General features: G+C 39.8%; 1 protein-coding gene across 1 annotated transcript in view; it reads left to right on the top strand.

The window, feature by feature from the left end:
* The window catches only part of LOC139727458 (uncharacterized), a 34,725-nt gene extending 22,407 nt beyond the window's left edge, over window positions 1–12,318 (top strand). Inside the window, exons 11-19 of the mRNA XM_071638431.1 lie at window positions 101–396; window positions 4,080–4,100; window positions 4,961–4,976; window positions 5,661–5,948; window positions 6,490–6,560; window positions 7,666–7,776; window positions 8,392–8,486; window positions 10,649–10,718; window positions 12,088–12,318. Coding sequence (XP_071494532.1) covers window positions 101–396; window positions 4,080–4,100; window positions 4,961–4,976; window positions 5,661–5,948; window positions 6,490–6,560; window positions 7,666–7,776; window positions 8,392–8,486; window positions 10,649–10,718; window positions 12,088–12,318 — 1,199 coding nt within the window. The remainder of the gene's footprint in view (window positions 1–100; window positions 397–4,079; window positions 4,101–4,960; window positions 4,977–5,660; window positions 5,949–6,489; window positions 6,561–7,665; window positions 7,777–8,391; window positions 8,487–10,648; window positions 10,719–12,087) is intronic.
* The last annotated feature ends 460 nt before the right edge of the window (window positions 12,319–12,778 follow it).

Genomic DNA, 12,778 nt, shown 5'->3' with positions numbered 1-12,778 from the left:
CTATGTGACATTATAGCATATTCCTTTCCAAGTGTTATAGACACCTATTATGACTGAAGATAACAAATTTCTGTGCCCTATGTTATTTTTTCCCCCACAGAACCAACTCCACCTCCACCGAAGTCCCCGACACCACCACCTCCTAAATCACCTACCCCTCCGCCCAAATCTCCCACACCACCACCATCTCCGCCCAAACCGGCACCCAAACGAAAGCCAATCATGAAGAAGAAAAAGGCGGCTCCCCCACCCAAACCCCCCAAGTGTCCATCTCCGAAGCCTCCTACCCCTAAGCCACCCACCCCAAAGGAGTCCACCCCCAAGCCCCCTACACCCTCCCCATCTCCAGTCAAGGAACCCACGCCCCCACCACCACCACCAAAGATCAAGTTGGGTATGTATGATTGAACATATTGAATATATTGTTTCAGAGTATAAGCATCTCACAATCACAATGTTACTGTAGCGTTTTCGTGAATTTGAAAAAAGAAAATAATCGCTGTACATAATGGTGAAAAGTGATATTAAACTAACTGTGGTTATATGGCGTGAAGCTACGTATTTTTTCTAAAAAAATTATCATTAAAGTGTTTCATGTTTCTGTTCTTATTATAATGTCATTAAATGTGAAGATATCAATTGATATTTATATCATAGAAGGGTTAAATAGTACTTTTTTCGATATACTGAATGTGCTCTTTCTTGACCAATAAAGCTATCTGTTTAAAACATAACTGTATTTTCTCCTAGACGTCATCATCCTGTCCTAATCTCACCATTCCTTTTATGTTTATCATTATTTAAATTCCTGACAACTTTCTTTTTTCTCATATATATGCCCTCTCTAATCAAACATGCTGTAGAATTATAATTACATTTCTGTGCTCTCTTTTGGCTCAGAACTTAAAATTGTCATCTGTGACTTCATTTCTCATCCTATATTCATTACAACCTCCTCTGTTGAAGGGATTTTGGGCATTTCTGTAACTTCCATCCAAACATTAATCTTTTTTTTTTTTTGCAATGAATATTAGGTTACTAGCAATGAATTTGTCAAACATGTGCTAAGCATGGGACATCGTATTAAGTCTTAAATCATTCACACATTCAAATAGTGACATTCTGTTACTGTTAAAACAAGAGGATATCACTGTAAGATCATTTATTCTTTTCAGTGAAACTTGTTGCATTTGAGACTTTCAAGGTCAGAAAATTTTCAAGGTTTAAAATGAAATTCTTGTAAAAATTGTAGATTGATGTGATTGGTATACTTGGTATGATCCTACATTATCAATGACACAAAGTGAATTTCATCAGGATGGCCTTGGTCACTTGTGAGAAACTTAACAAAATTATAGATTCTTATTAGAAGATTGAAAAACGACCTTTGAAACATCATTGATTATAATTATGTTTAGAATGTTGTTTTACATGCGTGAAGATTTCATTTTACATTTCTTGAGGCTGTTACCAACACTTCTCTTTGATACTATCAGCTTAGTGTTGATCATTCATGTCTCATGTCCTAATTATGTTTAAATGATCATCAACCAATCTTACAATGTGTATCTCTGATTCTTTAGTTGTCATTTACTCAAGAGCAAATGATATTGATGTAGAATCAAGAAGACTCCTCAGAAATTGAGGAGGCAACAGATTTTTTGCCTGTAGGCATATGATGGTAGCAACATTGCATAAACTCATCATTCTTCATTGATATATTGCATATCTTTTGATCAAGAACTGGACAAATGGAACTAACACTAATGCATTGATTGACTCTCCTGTTGCAATCATCTTTCATGTTTTTCTCAAATATCTGATCCTTGGATATAGATGAGGCATTAACCCATGAATTACTACAGTATTATTGCTGCTGAAAATGTCTGTCATCCTATCCTTAAATTGGCAACTCTGAATTTTAACCAGTTTCTTATATTGGAGAGATTAGATGGAAGTGGTTACATTCATTAATAAAATCTGCAACAACAACAACATCAAGATGAAAAATCCACCAGTTGTCAATTTCAGGCAATGTATTGCCAATCTAAGATCAGTTATAGCTTTAGCAATTTATCAGCTTTTGATATGTCTGCCATATCTGATATGTCCTTAGTGAAGCAATAGCAACAAATCATGAAGAAAAATTATAAAAATATATAGCAGCAAACCAAAGAAATTTTGTTTCTGGTACTTGTTGGGTTAATGACCATGATATCAATGAATTATATATGTACTGAACTGTCATTTCATGTGTCCTGTTTCTGTCCTTTGTTTCCAAATTGCTGGCCAATCATTCTTATACCATCTCCGTCATCGCACTCCAACAGCGCCGCCTCCATTACCTCCAGTTGTCTATCGTACTCCTCCTCCTCCAACGCCCACTCCAGAGCCTAAACGTAAATCCACCAGGATGAGAAAACATTTCTATTCTCTCATTCATTTGTTGTGGTCTTTGCTCTTGAGAGGTTTTGCACCACACAAGAATTGTTGTGAAGAGCACTTCTACATTCCAACAAAAACTAAAGTATATATAAAAAATTATATGAATGTCTGATCCTTATAGAAGTATTTTTTCTGTTTTGACAGTCTTTGCAATGCACCAGTGTGTGAGCACATCAGCCTAAAAGTATGATTTAATAATGCAGAAAACTCTGATAGTAATATATCTTTGACCATCTAAAACAACTTGTAATAGTTGTGATTTTGATCACATTTTTTTTTTCCAAACCAGAGTCATAATACCCAGTTCTCAGTTTGAAGCACTATATATCTCGTTTGAAGTCTATCTTTATAAAGTGAGCACAGAATTGACATTTGAAATAGAAAATGGTATGAACTAATTTTTTTTCAATCTTTAGGCAAGGTTTATCATCATGAAGAGAGAGAGTGTGTGTGACAGTTTGAATGAGGGGATGGTGTTCGTAAGATTTCACTATGGCACTTTGTTTGAATCATTCATATTCACACACCTTGCTGTGTCTTTTATTCTGTCTTGTTGCACACCACTATAAACTTCCCATTTTCTGAAATATATTCAATGCTAAAATGTCTAATAACTCTGTTGTTTTCCATCATTGTGATCTCTGGTAAGTGTGACTGCTGCTGCTGTTGTATTGCCGTAGTCCTCATAGAACCGTCGCAATTCTCTTGTGTGCATTTGCTCTTGCCACAGCCATTCCTCCATTCATCCACTTCCTGAGGTTGTCAATCCATCCTGTTTTCCTACATCCTGGCCTGGCCTTCCCCTCTACCTCTCCTTCTACTGTCATCTGAACAAGGCTTGTCTGATCGGCATTGCCAAAGTCCATACATAGACAGCTTCCTCTTTGTTTAGTTGGGCAAGCAGACCTTCTTCTTCTGAAACTTTTGCTCTTTGGTGAATCCATGCATTGGTTCTCCTAATTCTCCAGCTGACCTGAAGCATTCTGCGCCAAACCCATAGCTCAGATGATTCTGTCATCTTCATGTGGCTCTGCTTTGATGTCCAACTTTGTGCACCATAGAGGTCTGTGCTCCACATGAGAGATTTCACTCGCTGTTTTTGGTGTGGTTTTTTTTCTCCAGTTTCAGGCTGATCTCTTTTGCCTTCCACAATCCAGTTAGTTGGCTGGTGGTATCTCTTGCAATTGCTAACCTAGCGCAAATCTCTGGTGTAGAGTTTCCATCAATTCTTACCATTGATCCAAGGTATTTGAGGTGATCTACCTGGCTGATTGCACTTCCACTAAGGAAGATCTGTTCTTTACTACCATGAACCATAACATGTGTTTTGGCTGTGTTTATATGGAGACCAAATACAACGTGTATGTGGCTGCATTTCTCTAGTTCTGCTGCTTGGATTTCCAGTTCTGTCTTTGAGCATGCAAGCAGGGTGGTGCCATCAGCATAGCGGGGATATTCCATTTTGCTCTTCCACCAGCAATGCTTCCTGATCTTTCATTTAGCGTCTCATTCACCTGTCGCAAAATGGCTTCCCCACAAGCATAGAAGAGTATTAGGGGAACACAATGCAGTCCTACTGAACTCCTTTCTCAAGTGGGATACTGGTCTGTGTGGCCACCTTCTACTCTTATAACTCCAGTAGCTTTCTGAGTATAGTCTCTCAAGTAGCCAAACTAGGTGTTTAGGGGTGCCGTAATCCAGGAGAGTTTTCTACAAGACAGCGTGATTAACGAGGTCAAACGCTTTGGTGTAGTCGACAAATATCAGCCACAGTTGGTGATCTTGTCTTTTCACTGTTTTCTCAATGATGTTTGCGAATGGTGAGGATAGCATCGGATTTCCCTTTGCCAGCAACAAAACCAAACTACTCCTCTGCGATCTGTGGCATTACAAAATGTGCTAGCCTGCTTGGAATGACTTCTAGTAGCACTTTAGATGCATGGCACAACAGACTGCTGCTTCGATGCTTGGAGCAGTCCCGCGTTCGTCGTACCTTTGGTAAGGTTACGATTTCAGATTGTGTCCAGTCGCTTGGCCAAACACCAGTTTCTCCAGATGTTATCAATGATTGCTTTCATGGCTTGTATGGCTGTCTCTCCTCCCACCTTCTATCATTTCCTACAGAAGTCCCATCCCGACCAGGTGCCTTTACATCCTTCAGTTTCTTTATTGCTGTTCTAATTGTCGCTGTGACAATAAATGATATCATTTTGGAAAAATTGTCAGGAAAGCAGCACTTGTCTGTGTATGTTTTCTCAGCAAGAAATAATATTATGTAATGTGAACTGACAGCAACTAGAATCTGCCATTGGGAATCCATAGTGAAGGAAAATTCAATTTATGTTCAGATTTCTCACTGCTACATGTATGAATGATTTCCAGCTTGAATTTTTGGCTATGCTCTTATGAAGGCAAAATACAATGTTCTCTGCAGATAAAATGTGGCAAATGGCTCTACAGTTTCCATGAAGTGAAGCTTTTAAGCTTTACTGTACTTGGTACTTGCACTAGGAAGCTTTCTTCACCAATTGGCTCAGATTTCAAAGCCCCCTTGCCCCAATTGTGTCTCCATGCATTTCCCCCATTTTGACTGAGGCACATTGCTACTCTTCAGTGAGCTTGCTAAAACTTACAATCAGGTCAGGTTTGGAAGGATTAAATGAATGCTGATGTGAAAGATTAGCAAATTTATAGCTAAGTGCCCGAGCACACAGATTAAATTGTACAGTACCTTTTGTGCTAGAATGTAAAGTGTCTTTTTCACTGATTGAGGTGTTGCACTAATTGTGTGTTTTTATTCACTTTTCGCTGAATATTATTGAGTTACTAGTGAAATTATTTGTTTTAAAACATATGCTTTTTATTTGAATTTTTAATGTGGATAGTGCAAATGAAAATATAGAATCATTCAGTAATCATCAAAAACTGTAATCACATGAACATTTTTAAGCAGTCAGGCATCATTTACTCCTTTACTGTCATCTATTTCAGTAGTATGTCTGAGTTCTATGGCCCTCTGCATCATATTTTCCCTGTGACAGACTTATCCCATGGCAACTTTTATTGTTGATTGTATTAAAAACTGATAAGATTTGTTGATCACCTGATGTTTTAACTAGCAAATATCACAGATGCCATAGATTTTGCACATTATTTTGCATATTCATGTATATTCTTTTGATCTCTCTTCTTTTCAAAATGAATTGGACAACCAGTTCCCACCCCAGAGCCCACACCTGAGCCCACGCCTGAACCCGAACCAGCCATCCCCACGCCAGCCCCTCCCACTCCAACCCCTACACCCCCTCCAAAGGAGCCCACGCCCGAACCGGAGAAGGCTCCCCTGCCGCCAGCAGAGAAGGACCCAGAGTTTCTGGCCGAGATGGAGAGACAGAGACTGGCTGAGGTGCGGAGGCAGAAGGCGCTGGAAGCCTTCGAGAGCCTGAAGAAGAAGTTTGTGATGCCTGAGAAGCCGATACCGGAGGAGTTAGCATTCAAAGAGTGTAAGTTGGAAGACTGTGATGCGGAAAATCTTAGTCCTTAACAAAATTGTATTAACACCAGATTGCTATAAAAATGGTAACATGTATGTGTGAAGCATGAATGGGGTCTTATTCAGGCAAGTTGTTTGCCATTGTGACAACTCATCCTCTATGCATATCCTAGCCAAAAGATGTTTAACCATTCAGTGACAAAACTTTGTGATTGTTTAAAGTCTTCTTGCAATACTAGCCATGCTTATGGTGTAGTCTTCTTGACATACAGTGGTAAAATGACTTAAGTGTGGAACTGGCTAAAGACTGATAAAGTTATGAGAAGTTGCACATTTAGGAGTTGTGTGATTAATTTACAAGATTATATTTCATGAAGTTTTGCCTTGTGTAGTGCGGAACACATGCTAAGTGCTAAAAATTCAAATCACCTCTTTATGCCACCTTATAATCTTTAGTATTTACACATTTTATGTGGTTTGTTCAGGTCTTTTCTTTATGTATTTTGTCAACCATACATTTAAAATATGTTTGTCTTATGTTCTTTTTCCAGATGGCTGGCTGGCCCAGTTTTGTATACTAAAAGAAGAAAAGGTCAGAATGTACCAGATGGCTTTTAGTACGGTAAGTTGACTGATTTCTCTTCCCTCTACCCAACATCTGAAAGGCAACGTATGCTTCTTCTTTTTTTGTGGACATTACAGTGCCAGAGTACTCGTCTTTGAGCAGAGAATAATTCATTGTACCTATCAATAGAGGGTATTTTCTTTTTAGATCAGAACTGAAGCTGTTAGGACTTGTTAATATTGGCATTTTGTGATTATCCAAAATTTCTGGGGTTGTGTTTGGTTAAAAACTTTGTTTTCTAGCTTAGCACACAAAAAAAAAAAAGAGGAAAAGGAAAGAAAAGATGTGAAGAAGAAGTATAGAACAATCGTCTTTTAAAGCAAATCAATTTACTGGCATATTCCTAAGAGGCAGGTTGTCAAAATGATAAGATTATGCTGAGTATGTCACCAGGCATTTGCATCTGTGTAGTGCATTATGAGCAGTTAAGTGGTCTTTTTTCTTGCACTCTAATACCTCCAGGGGCATTCCAGGAAGCAATATGTTTAGCAAGCTTCCTGATGCAGTCGTAGTTCTCGTCTTGACATGATCAATCCATTTCCTGACTTGATGCATTGTTTCCTGTCTCAGAATTCCTTAATTTTGTTTCATCTGACAAACCTGTTCATATCTACCCCAAACAAGTGCAGCCTTTTTAAAGGGATCATATAGTTTTGGTTGAGACCAACTTCAAGTTTCTAACATTTTTAGTGATATAATGAAAAACCTCTTATGAAATATGAAAGAGCATGCCATTCCAAGGAGAGTTCAGTGTTTATTTGATGAAAGTTGGTTTTGAAATGGCTGAAATATCTAAGCAGAGCAATCCTGATAAAAGGTGGGACCCACCTTTTATTAGGATTGCTTTGTTTTACTTTGTTTTTAGATGTCTCAGCCATTCCAAAACTGATTTTCATCTAGTAAACTTTGAATTCCTCATAGAATGGTATGCTCTGTATTGTTTCACAAGTGGTTTCTTGGTCTTTTGCAAAAAGTCAAAAGACCAATCCTCATCTCCACTAATACTATACGATCCCTTTAAAGTCATCCTGTACATATTTTATCAATTGTCTAATTCCTTATCCATGTAATCATATTATTTGTATTTTGTTGCTCTTCAAAGGTTGATGAGGATGAAGACGGCTTCTTGAGCCCTTTTGAGACTCTCCTGGCTCTGAAAGGCATCACAGGAGCTTCCACTCTGACTGAGAAAGAGGAGGCCTATGTCCTCAGGGTGAGAAAATCTCTCGAGAGAAATCCGTTCATCATTAGCCATGTCTGACACAATCAAAATTGCTTGTGTGTATGTGTGTGTGAGAGAGAGAGTCTTGTAGTAATGTCATGTGGAGTCAGTCACCTGGTGTTAAACAGGGGTGGATCCAGGAATTCCATAAAGGGGAGGCGCCTTTACAAAATTAAAGGGGGGCACACCCCCCCCCCCCATTTTTTCTTTTTATTTCTTTTGTTATAAAAAAAAAAATAAAGAGGGGGTGTGCGTCCGGTTAACTCCCTCTCGATCTGCCACTGTTAAACACAAGAGGAGGCAGTGAAACAACAGAAATATTGATTTATCTTTTTCAGGAACACATTACTGCAATCTACTTGAAAGTAATCAAGTGCAGTGTTTCAGAGTCAGCTCTGATTTTCGTCAAACCTACGTAATTACGCCATCTTCAGTAGGCAGTCATTTTCCATAGGTGGTTGTCTTCCTGGCACTGATGTGCTAGTGTGTGTAGGTGTACTGCTTTTCAAGAATATGTATGATGATTGTGTACAGTGTATGTTGTAATAACATCAGAACTGACCAAGTTTATGCCACCACTGATTGTTTGCCCCCCCCCCCCCTCAGGTGCTGGAGTTGGCAGATTACAACCTGCACCATGGCACAGACTTCAGATTGTTTTCCCTGATGGCAGCTCTCTACCAAAAGATTTCTTCCATTGAGTGAGTATAGACAGTGGAAAAGAAGTTCCATGTCATTGGATTAAAGGCTTAGGGCCCAATGACACCAAACAAAATAAAACTAAAACAGAAGAGGCAAAGTCACTTTCATGTTGGTGGTCAGTCATCAAATTATTCATTTGGAGAATTGAGGTTGATTTTTAGCTCACCTGAGCCAAAGGCTCAAGTGAGCTATTGCGATCGCCCTTCGTCCGGCGTCCGTCGTGCGTCGTGCGTCGTGCGTCGTGCGTCGTGCGTCGTGCGTCGTCCGTCGTCCGTCGTCCGTCGTGCGTCGTGCGTAAACTTTTTACATTTTCATCTTCTTCTTGAAAACCCCAAGACCGATTTTCATCAAACTTGGCAGGTAGCATCCCTAGGGGGTTAGGAACTCAATTTGTTAAAATGGGCACCATGCCCCACCCAGGGGGCCCCCAGGGGGGCCCAAACCCCCCAAAATTAAGGAATCTGTAAAAATCTTCTTCTCTAGAACCAGAAGTGATAGAGCTAAGTTAATACTATGAGTTAGTACATTGATGACTGTAGTTTCAAGTTTGTTCATGGCAGAATCAGGGGTGCCCCCCTTGGGACCCAGGGGAGGGGGGTGGGGAAGGGTTCTAATGGGGCCTAAATTGTACATTTTCATCGTCTTCTTGAGAACCCCATGACCCATTTTCACCAAACTTGGCAGGTAGCATCCCTAGGGAGTTAGGAAATCAATTTGTGAAAATGGGCACCATGCCCCACCCAGGGGGCCCCCAGGGGGCCCAAACCCCCCAAAATTAAGGAATATCTGCAAAAATCTTCTTCTCTAGAACCAGAAGTGATAGAGCTAAGTTAATACTATGAGTTAGTACATTGATGACTGTAGTTTCAAGTTTGTTCATGGCAGAATTAGGGGTGCCCCCCTTGGGACCCAGGGGAGGGGGTGAGGAGGGGTCCTAATGGGGCCTAAATTGTACATTTTTATCTTCTTCTTGAGAACCCCATGACCTATTTTCACCAAACTTGGCAGGTAGCATCCCTAGGGGGTTAGGATCTCAATTTGTTAAAATGGGCACCATGCCCCACCCAGGGGGCCCCCAGGGGTCCCAAATCCCCCAAATGAAGGAATCTTTATAAATCTTCTCTAGAATCAGAAGTTATATATAGAGCTGAGATAATACTATGAGTGAGTACATTAATGACTGTAGTTTCAAGTTTGTTCATAGGAGATCCAGGGGTGCCCCTCTTGGGTAGGGGGGGGGGGGTGGTGGTTGGAAGGGTCCAAATGGGGGCCTGAATTGTACATTTTCATCTTCTTCCTGAAAACCTCATGATGGATTTTTGTCAAACTTGGCAGGTAGCATCCCTAGGGGGTCAGGATCTCAATTTATCAAAATGGGCACCATGCCCCACCCAGAGGGCCCCAGGGGGCCCCAATCCCCCCAAATTAAGGAATCTTAAAAAAATTGGGCCCTTATTGTACATTTTCATCTTCTACTTGAGAATGCCTGGTCAAATTTTGGTAGAGCTGTGAATAATTTAGATTAGTGACTGCGTGAAAGGTGAACTTGCGATACTCAGGTGAGCGCTAGACCCGCGGGTCTCTTGTTTAAGATGCAATCAACTGTAGTTCCTGTACAATAGCCTTAGATCTTACATTTCTCGGCATGTTTGTAATACAACTGATATATGGCCATATCAACTTGTACTAAGAAATGATGAAAAGAGAATTATCTAATAATCACACTTTTATGATATATGTCAATGTGACTTTCTTTGGTTCACTATCATCAGTTGACAAATATTTGTCTATCACACAAAGATGCAATCTTATGTCTGTATGTTTTTTTTTCCATATCTATCATAATGATATAGGTTACTAGTATTACTGTAAACTAAGTGTGTATATCTTTATACAACGACTAGTGGAGTTTTTCTAATGTGACATCATTAGATAGACTGTCAAACTAAAACCTTTAATTTGCCAACAGTTGGAGGTACAAGTGCAAAATTGCCATGGTCTTGCAGAAGGCATTCCCAACTTAAAAGAATTATCACATCAACATTTTAAAACCATATCCTGTCTACTTTCACAGAGATTGATCAGTAACGAAGCATTTCAACTTTGTTTGTACATCTGTAGGTGTTTAATGATAAATTGTCAATCCCATCTTTCTCCTCAGTGTGTTCGTTCGCAATGTGATTGCTAAAATGGACTTGGAAACCTTGGACTGGAAAATATTTCGTGCTAAGGTGAGTAGAACTGATAGTGTGTAAGATGGAAATGATACAGCTGATAGTATGTTAGATGGAAATTATAGATGTTGTAAGTTGTATGCATAGACAACACAAAGATTATGCTGTGGGCATGTTTTTCCTTCTCAGCTTCTCACAGATATGTAATAACAATGAAGGTAAAGTAATTGGTTGGCTAGTAATTCATACTTCAGGACAAATCTTCCATTTTTTTCTCAGGCAGTCAATCTGTTTCATGATTTCATGTTTCAAAAAGGTAAATCATCAGATGATTTATTTCATTAAAGGCATGATATTTTGCTTTTCAAATGTTAGTACACACTCCTTCAAGTTGCATATTTTAGACATAATTTAACCAGAGTACATTTGGGTGAGCACATAAAACTAAGCTCTACATTCCTTTCATCACACATACAATGAATACCTTCATAGATCAAAGAATATATGTGACCGTGCACCTCAAAACGAACATAAAGTCGCACACACTGATTTTGCGTGAGGACTGAAAATAAGTGAAATGGGTCAACCTAGCCGAACTTGACTTTTTCATATTTTCTGAAAGAGCGGGTCTTCTTTCACATTATGCTAAAATTTGGTATCATAAAACGGGCAGGAAAGTGTATTTTTTAGCAGTTTATCTCGAACATTTTTGTAGAATAGTGTGATTAGGTGTGTCTTTGGAATCCCTTTTTCATTTCTGAAAAACCTTGTCCACACTCTTCACTTTCAACTCTAATAACTTTTGAAAGGATAGTGCTACTACTCTGAAAGTTGGCATTGATTATGGACAGAATGTTTTAATGAAGCACGCTTAATTTCAGTTTAATCTGATAATCTCTTCATTGTTGTTGCTCTGGTGGTTTACTTCCTGTTTTTTGTCCCATTCATCGCACAGCCAGCACGGTTTGGCAAAGATTAAGCGCTTGAATAGACACTGTACTTCAGAGCCTCTTTTCTCAGTTCACACTTTTCCTGAGTTTGTGATTTCTTTCCAATATTTAGATAGGTTAGGAGAGTCCATTTGATTTGAGTTATACATCATTTTAAAGCTTAAAGTCTGCTCTTTCAGAATATGGTCTTAACTAAAATTTCATGTCTGGCGACTTTTTGTTTGTTTTGAGGTGCAGAGTCACATATGCATTAAGTTCCGTGAAGGAAGATCTGCATAAATCTGGGCAATTTTTCCATAATTTCAGTCATCGAGGTATATTAGTCTGAAATTGCACAAAATGTACTATCAGTTTGAGAAAGAAAAAAGGGTTGATTTACATGCACTCACATCTCCAAGCTTCCAAAGTATCATTCCTCTGAAAGCAGTTGATAAAGTTTTGTCAAGTGGTCCCAACTTTTTCTCGTGAACACTCAGGAATTGTTCAACTGGTGCCTGGACGAGACCACTAGGCAGCTGAAGATGGACAAGCTCCTGATTGAGCTGAAGGCGGGCGGGGTGAGCCTGGAGCACCAGCAGGAGTGCGAGGACATCCTGGGCCCCAAGGGCCCCATGGACATGCTGGACTTCCTCACCTACCTGCCCCTCTTCATCCTCACCCACGACTCGGTCGTAGAGAACCCTCTTGACATGACAATGGACAAATGAGTTGCCAAAATATTTTGGGAGAGAGAACAGCTGGTGAGGAATCTAAGACGAAGAGGAGGAGGAGGAGGATGAAAAAGAGGATGAGGAGGAGGAGTTCCTGTAATCCTAGATCTTGTGCAATGTTGTGCAGGCCATACTCCAACAGATTTAAGAACATACCTTGTAGCAGTGGATTCAAAGACTGTCCAAGTCTGATATGGGTCGTCGCTTTGTTTGTGTATCAATTTTCACGTGCTCAACTCCTGCATGTGATAGTCAAATTGAACTTTGCTTGACCATGTGAGATGGACAAATTGATGATGTCATGACGGAGGAAGGGAAACCAGGAGCTGACTGACTGTTACCTAGAGAGACCCAAGTATAGGGATGCAGGCCATCTAGCCAGAGTGCAGGGGAGCACCCCTTGTTCCAGCAGAAGATGGATCGTCAGTGGTTTCTTACTACCATTCCACCAGTTGCG

This window comes from Diadema antillarum, unplaced genomic scaffold (assembly GCF_040938485.1).
Source record: "Diadema antillarum isolate AM-2024a unplaced genomic scaffold, OU_Dant_1.0 seq00000131_RagTag, whole genome shotgun sequence".
In the NCBI taxonomy this organism is placed as follows: Eukaryota; Metazoa; Echinodermata; class Echinoidea; order Diadematoida; family Diadematidae; genus Diadema; species Diadema antillarum.
Note: the sequence above shows the minus strand (reverse complement) of the source record. Positions and strands in the feature narration are given on the sequence as shown.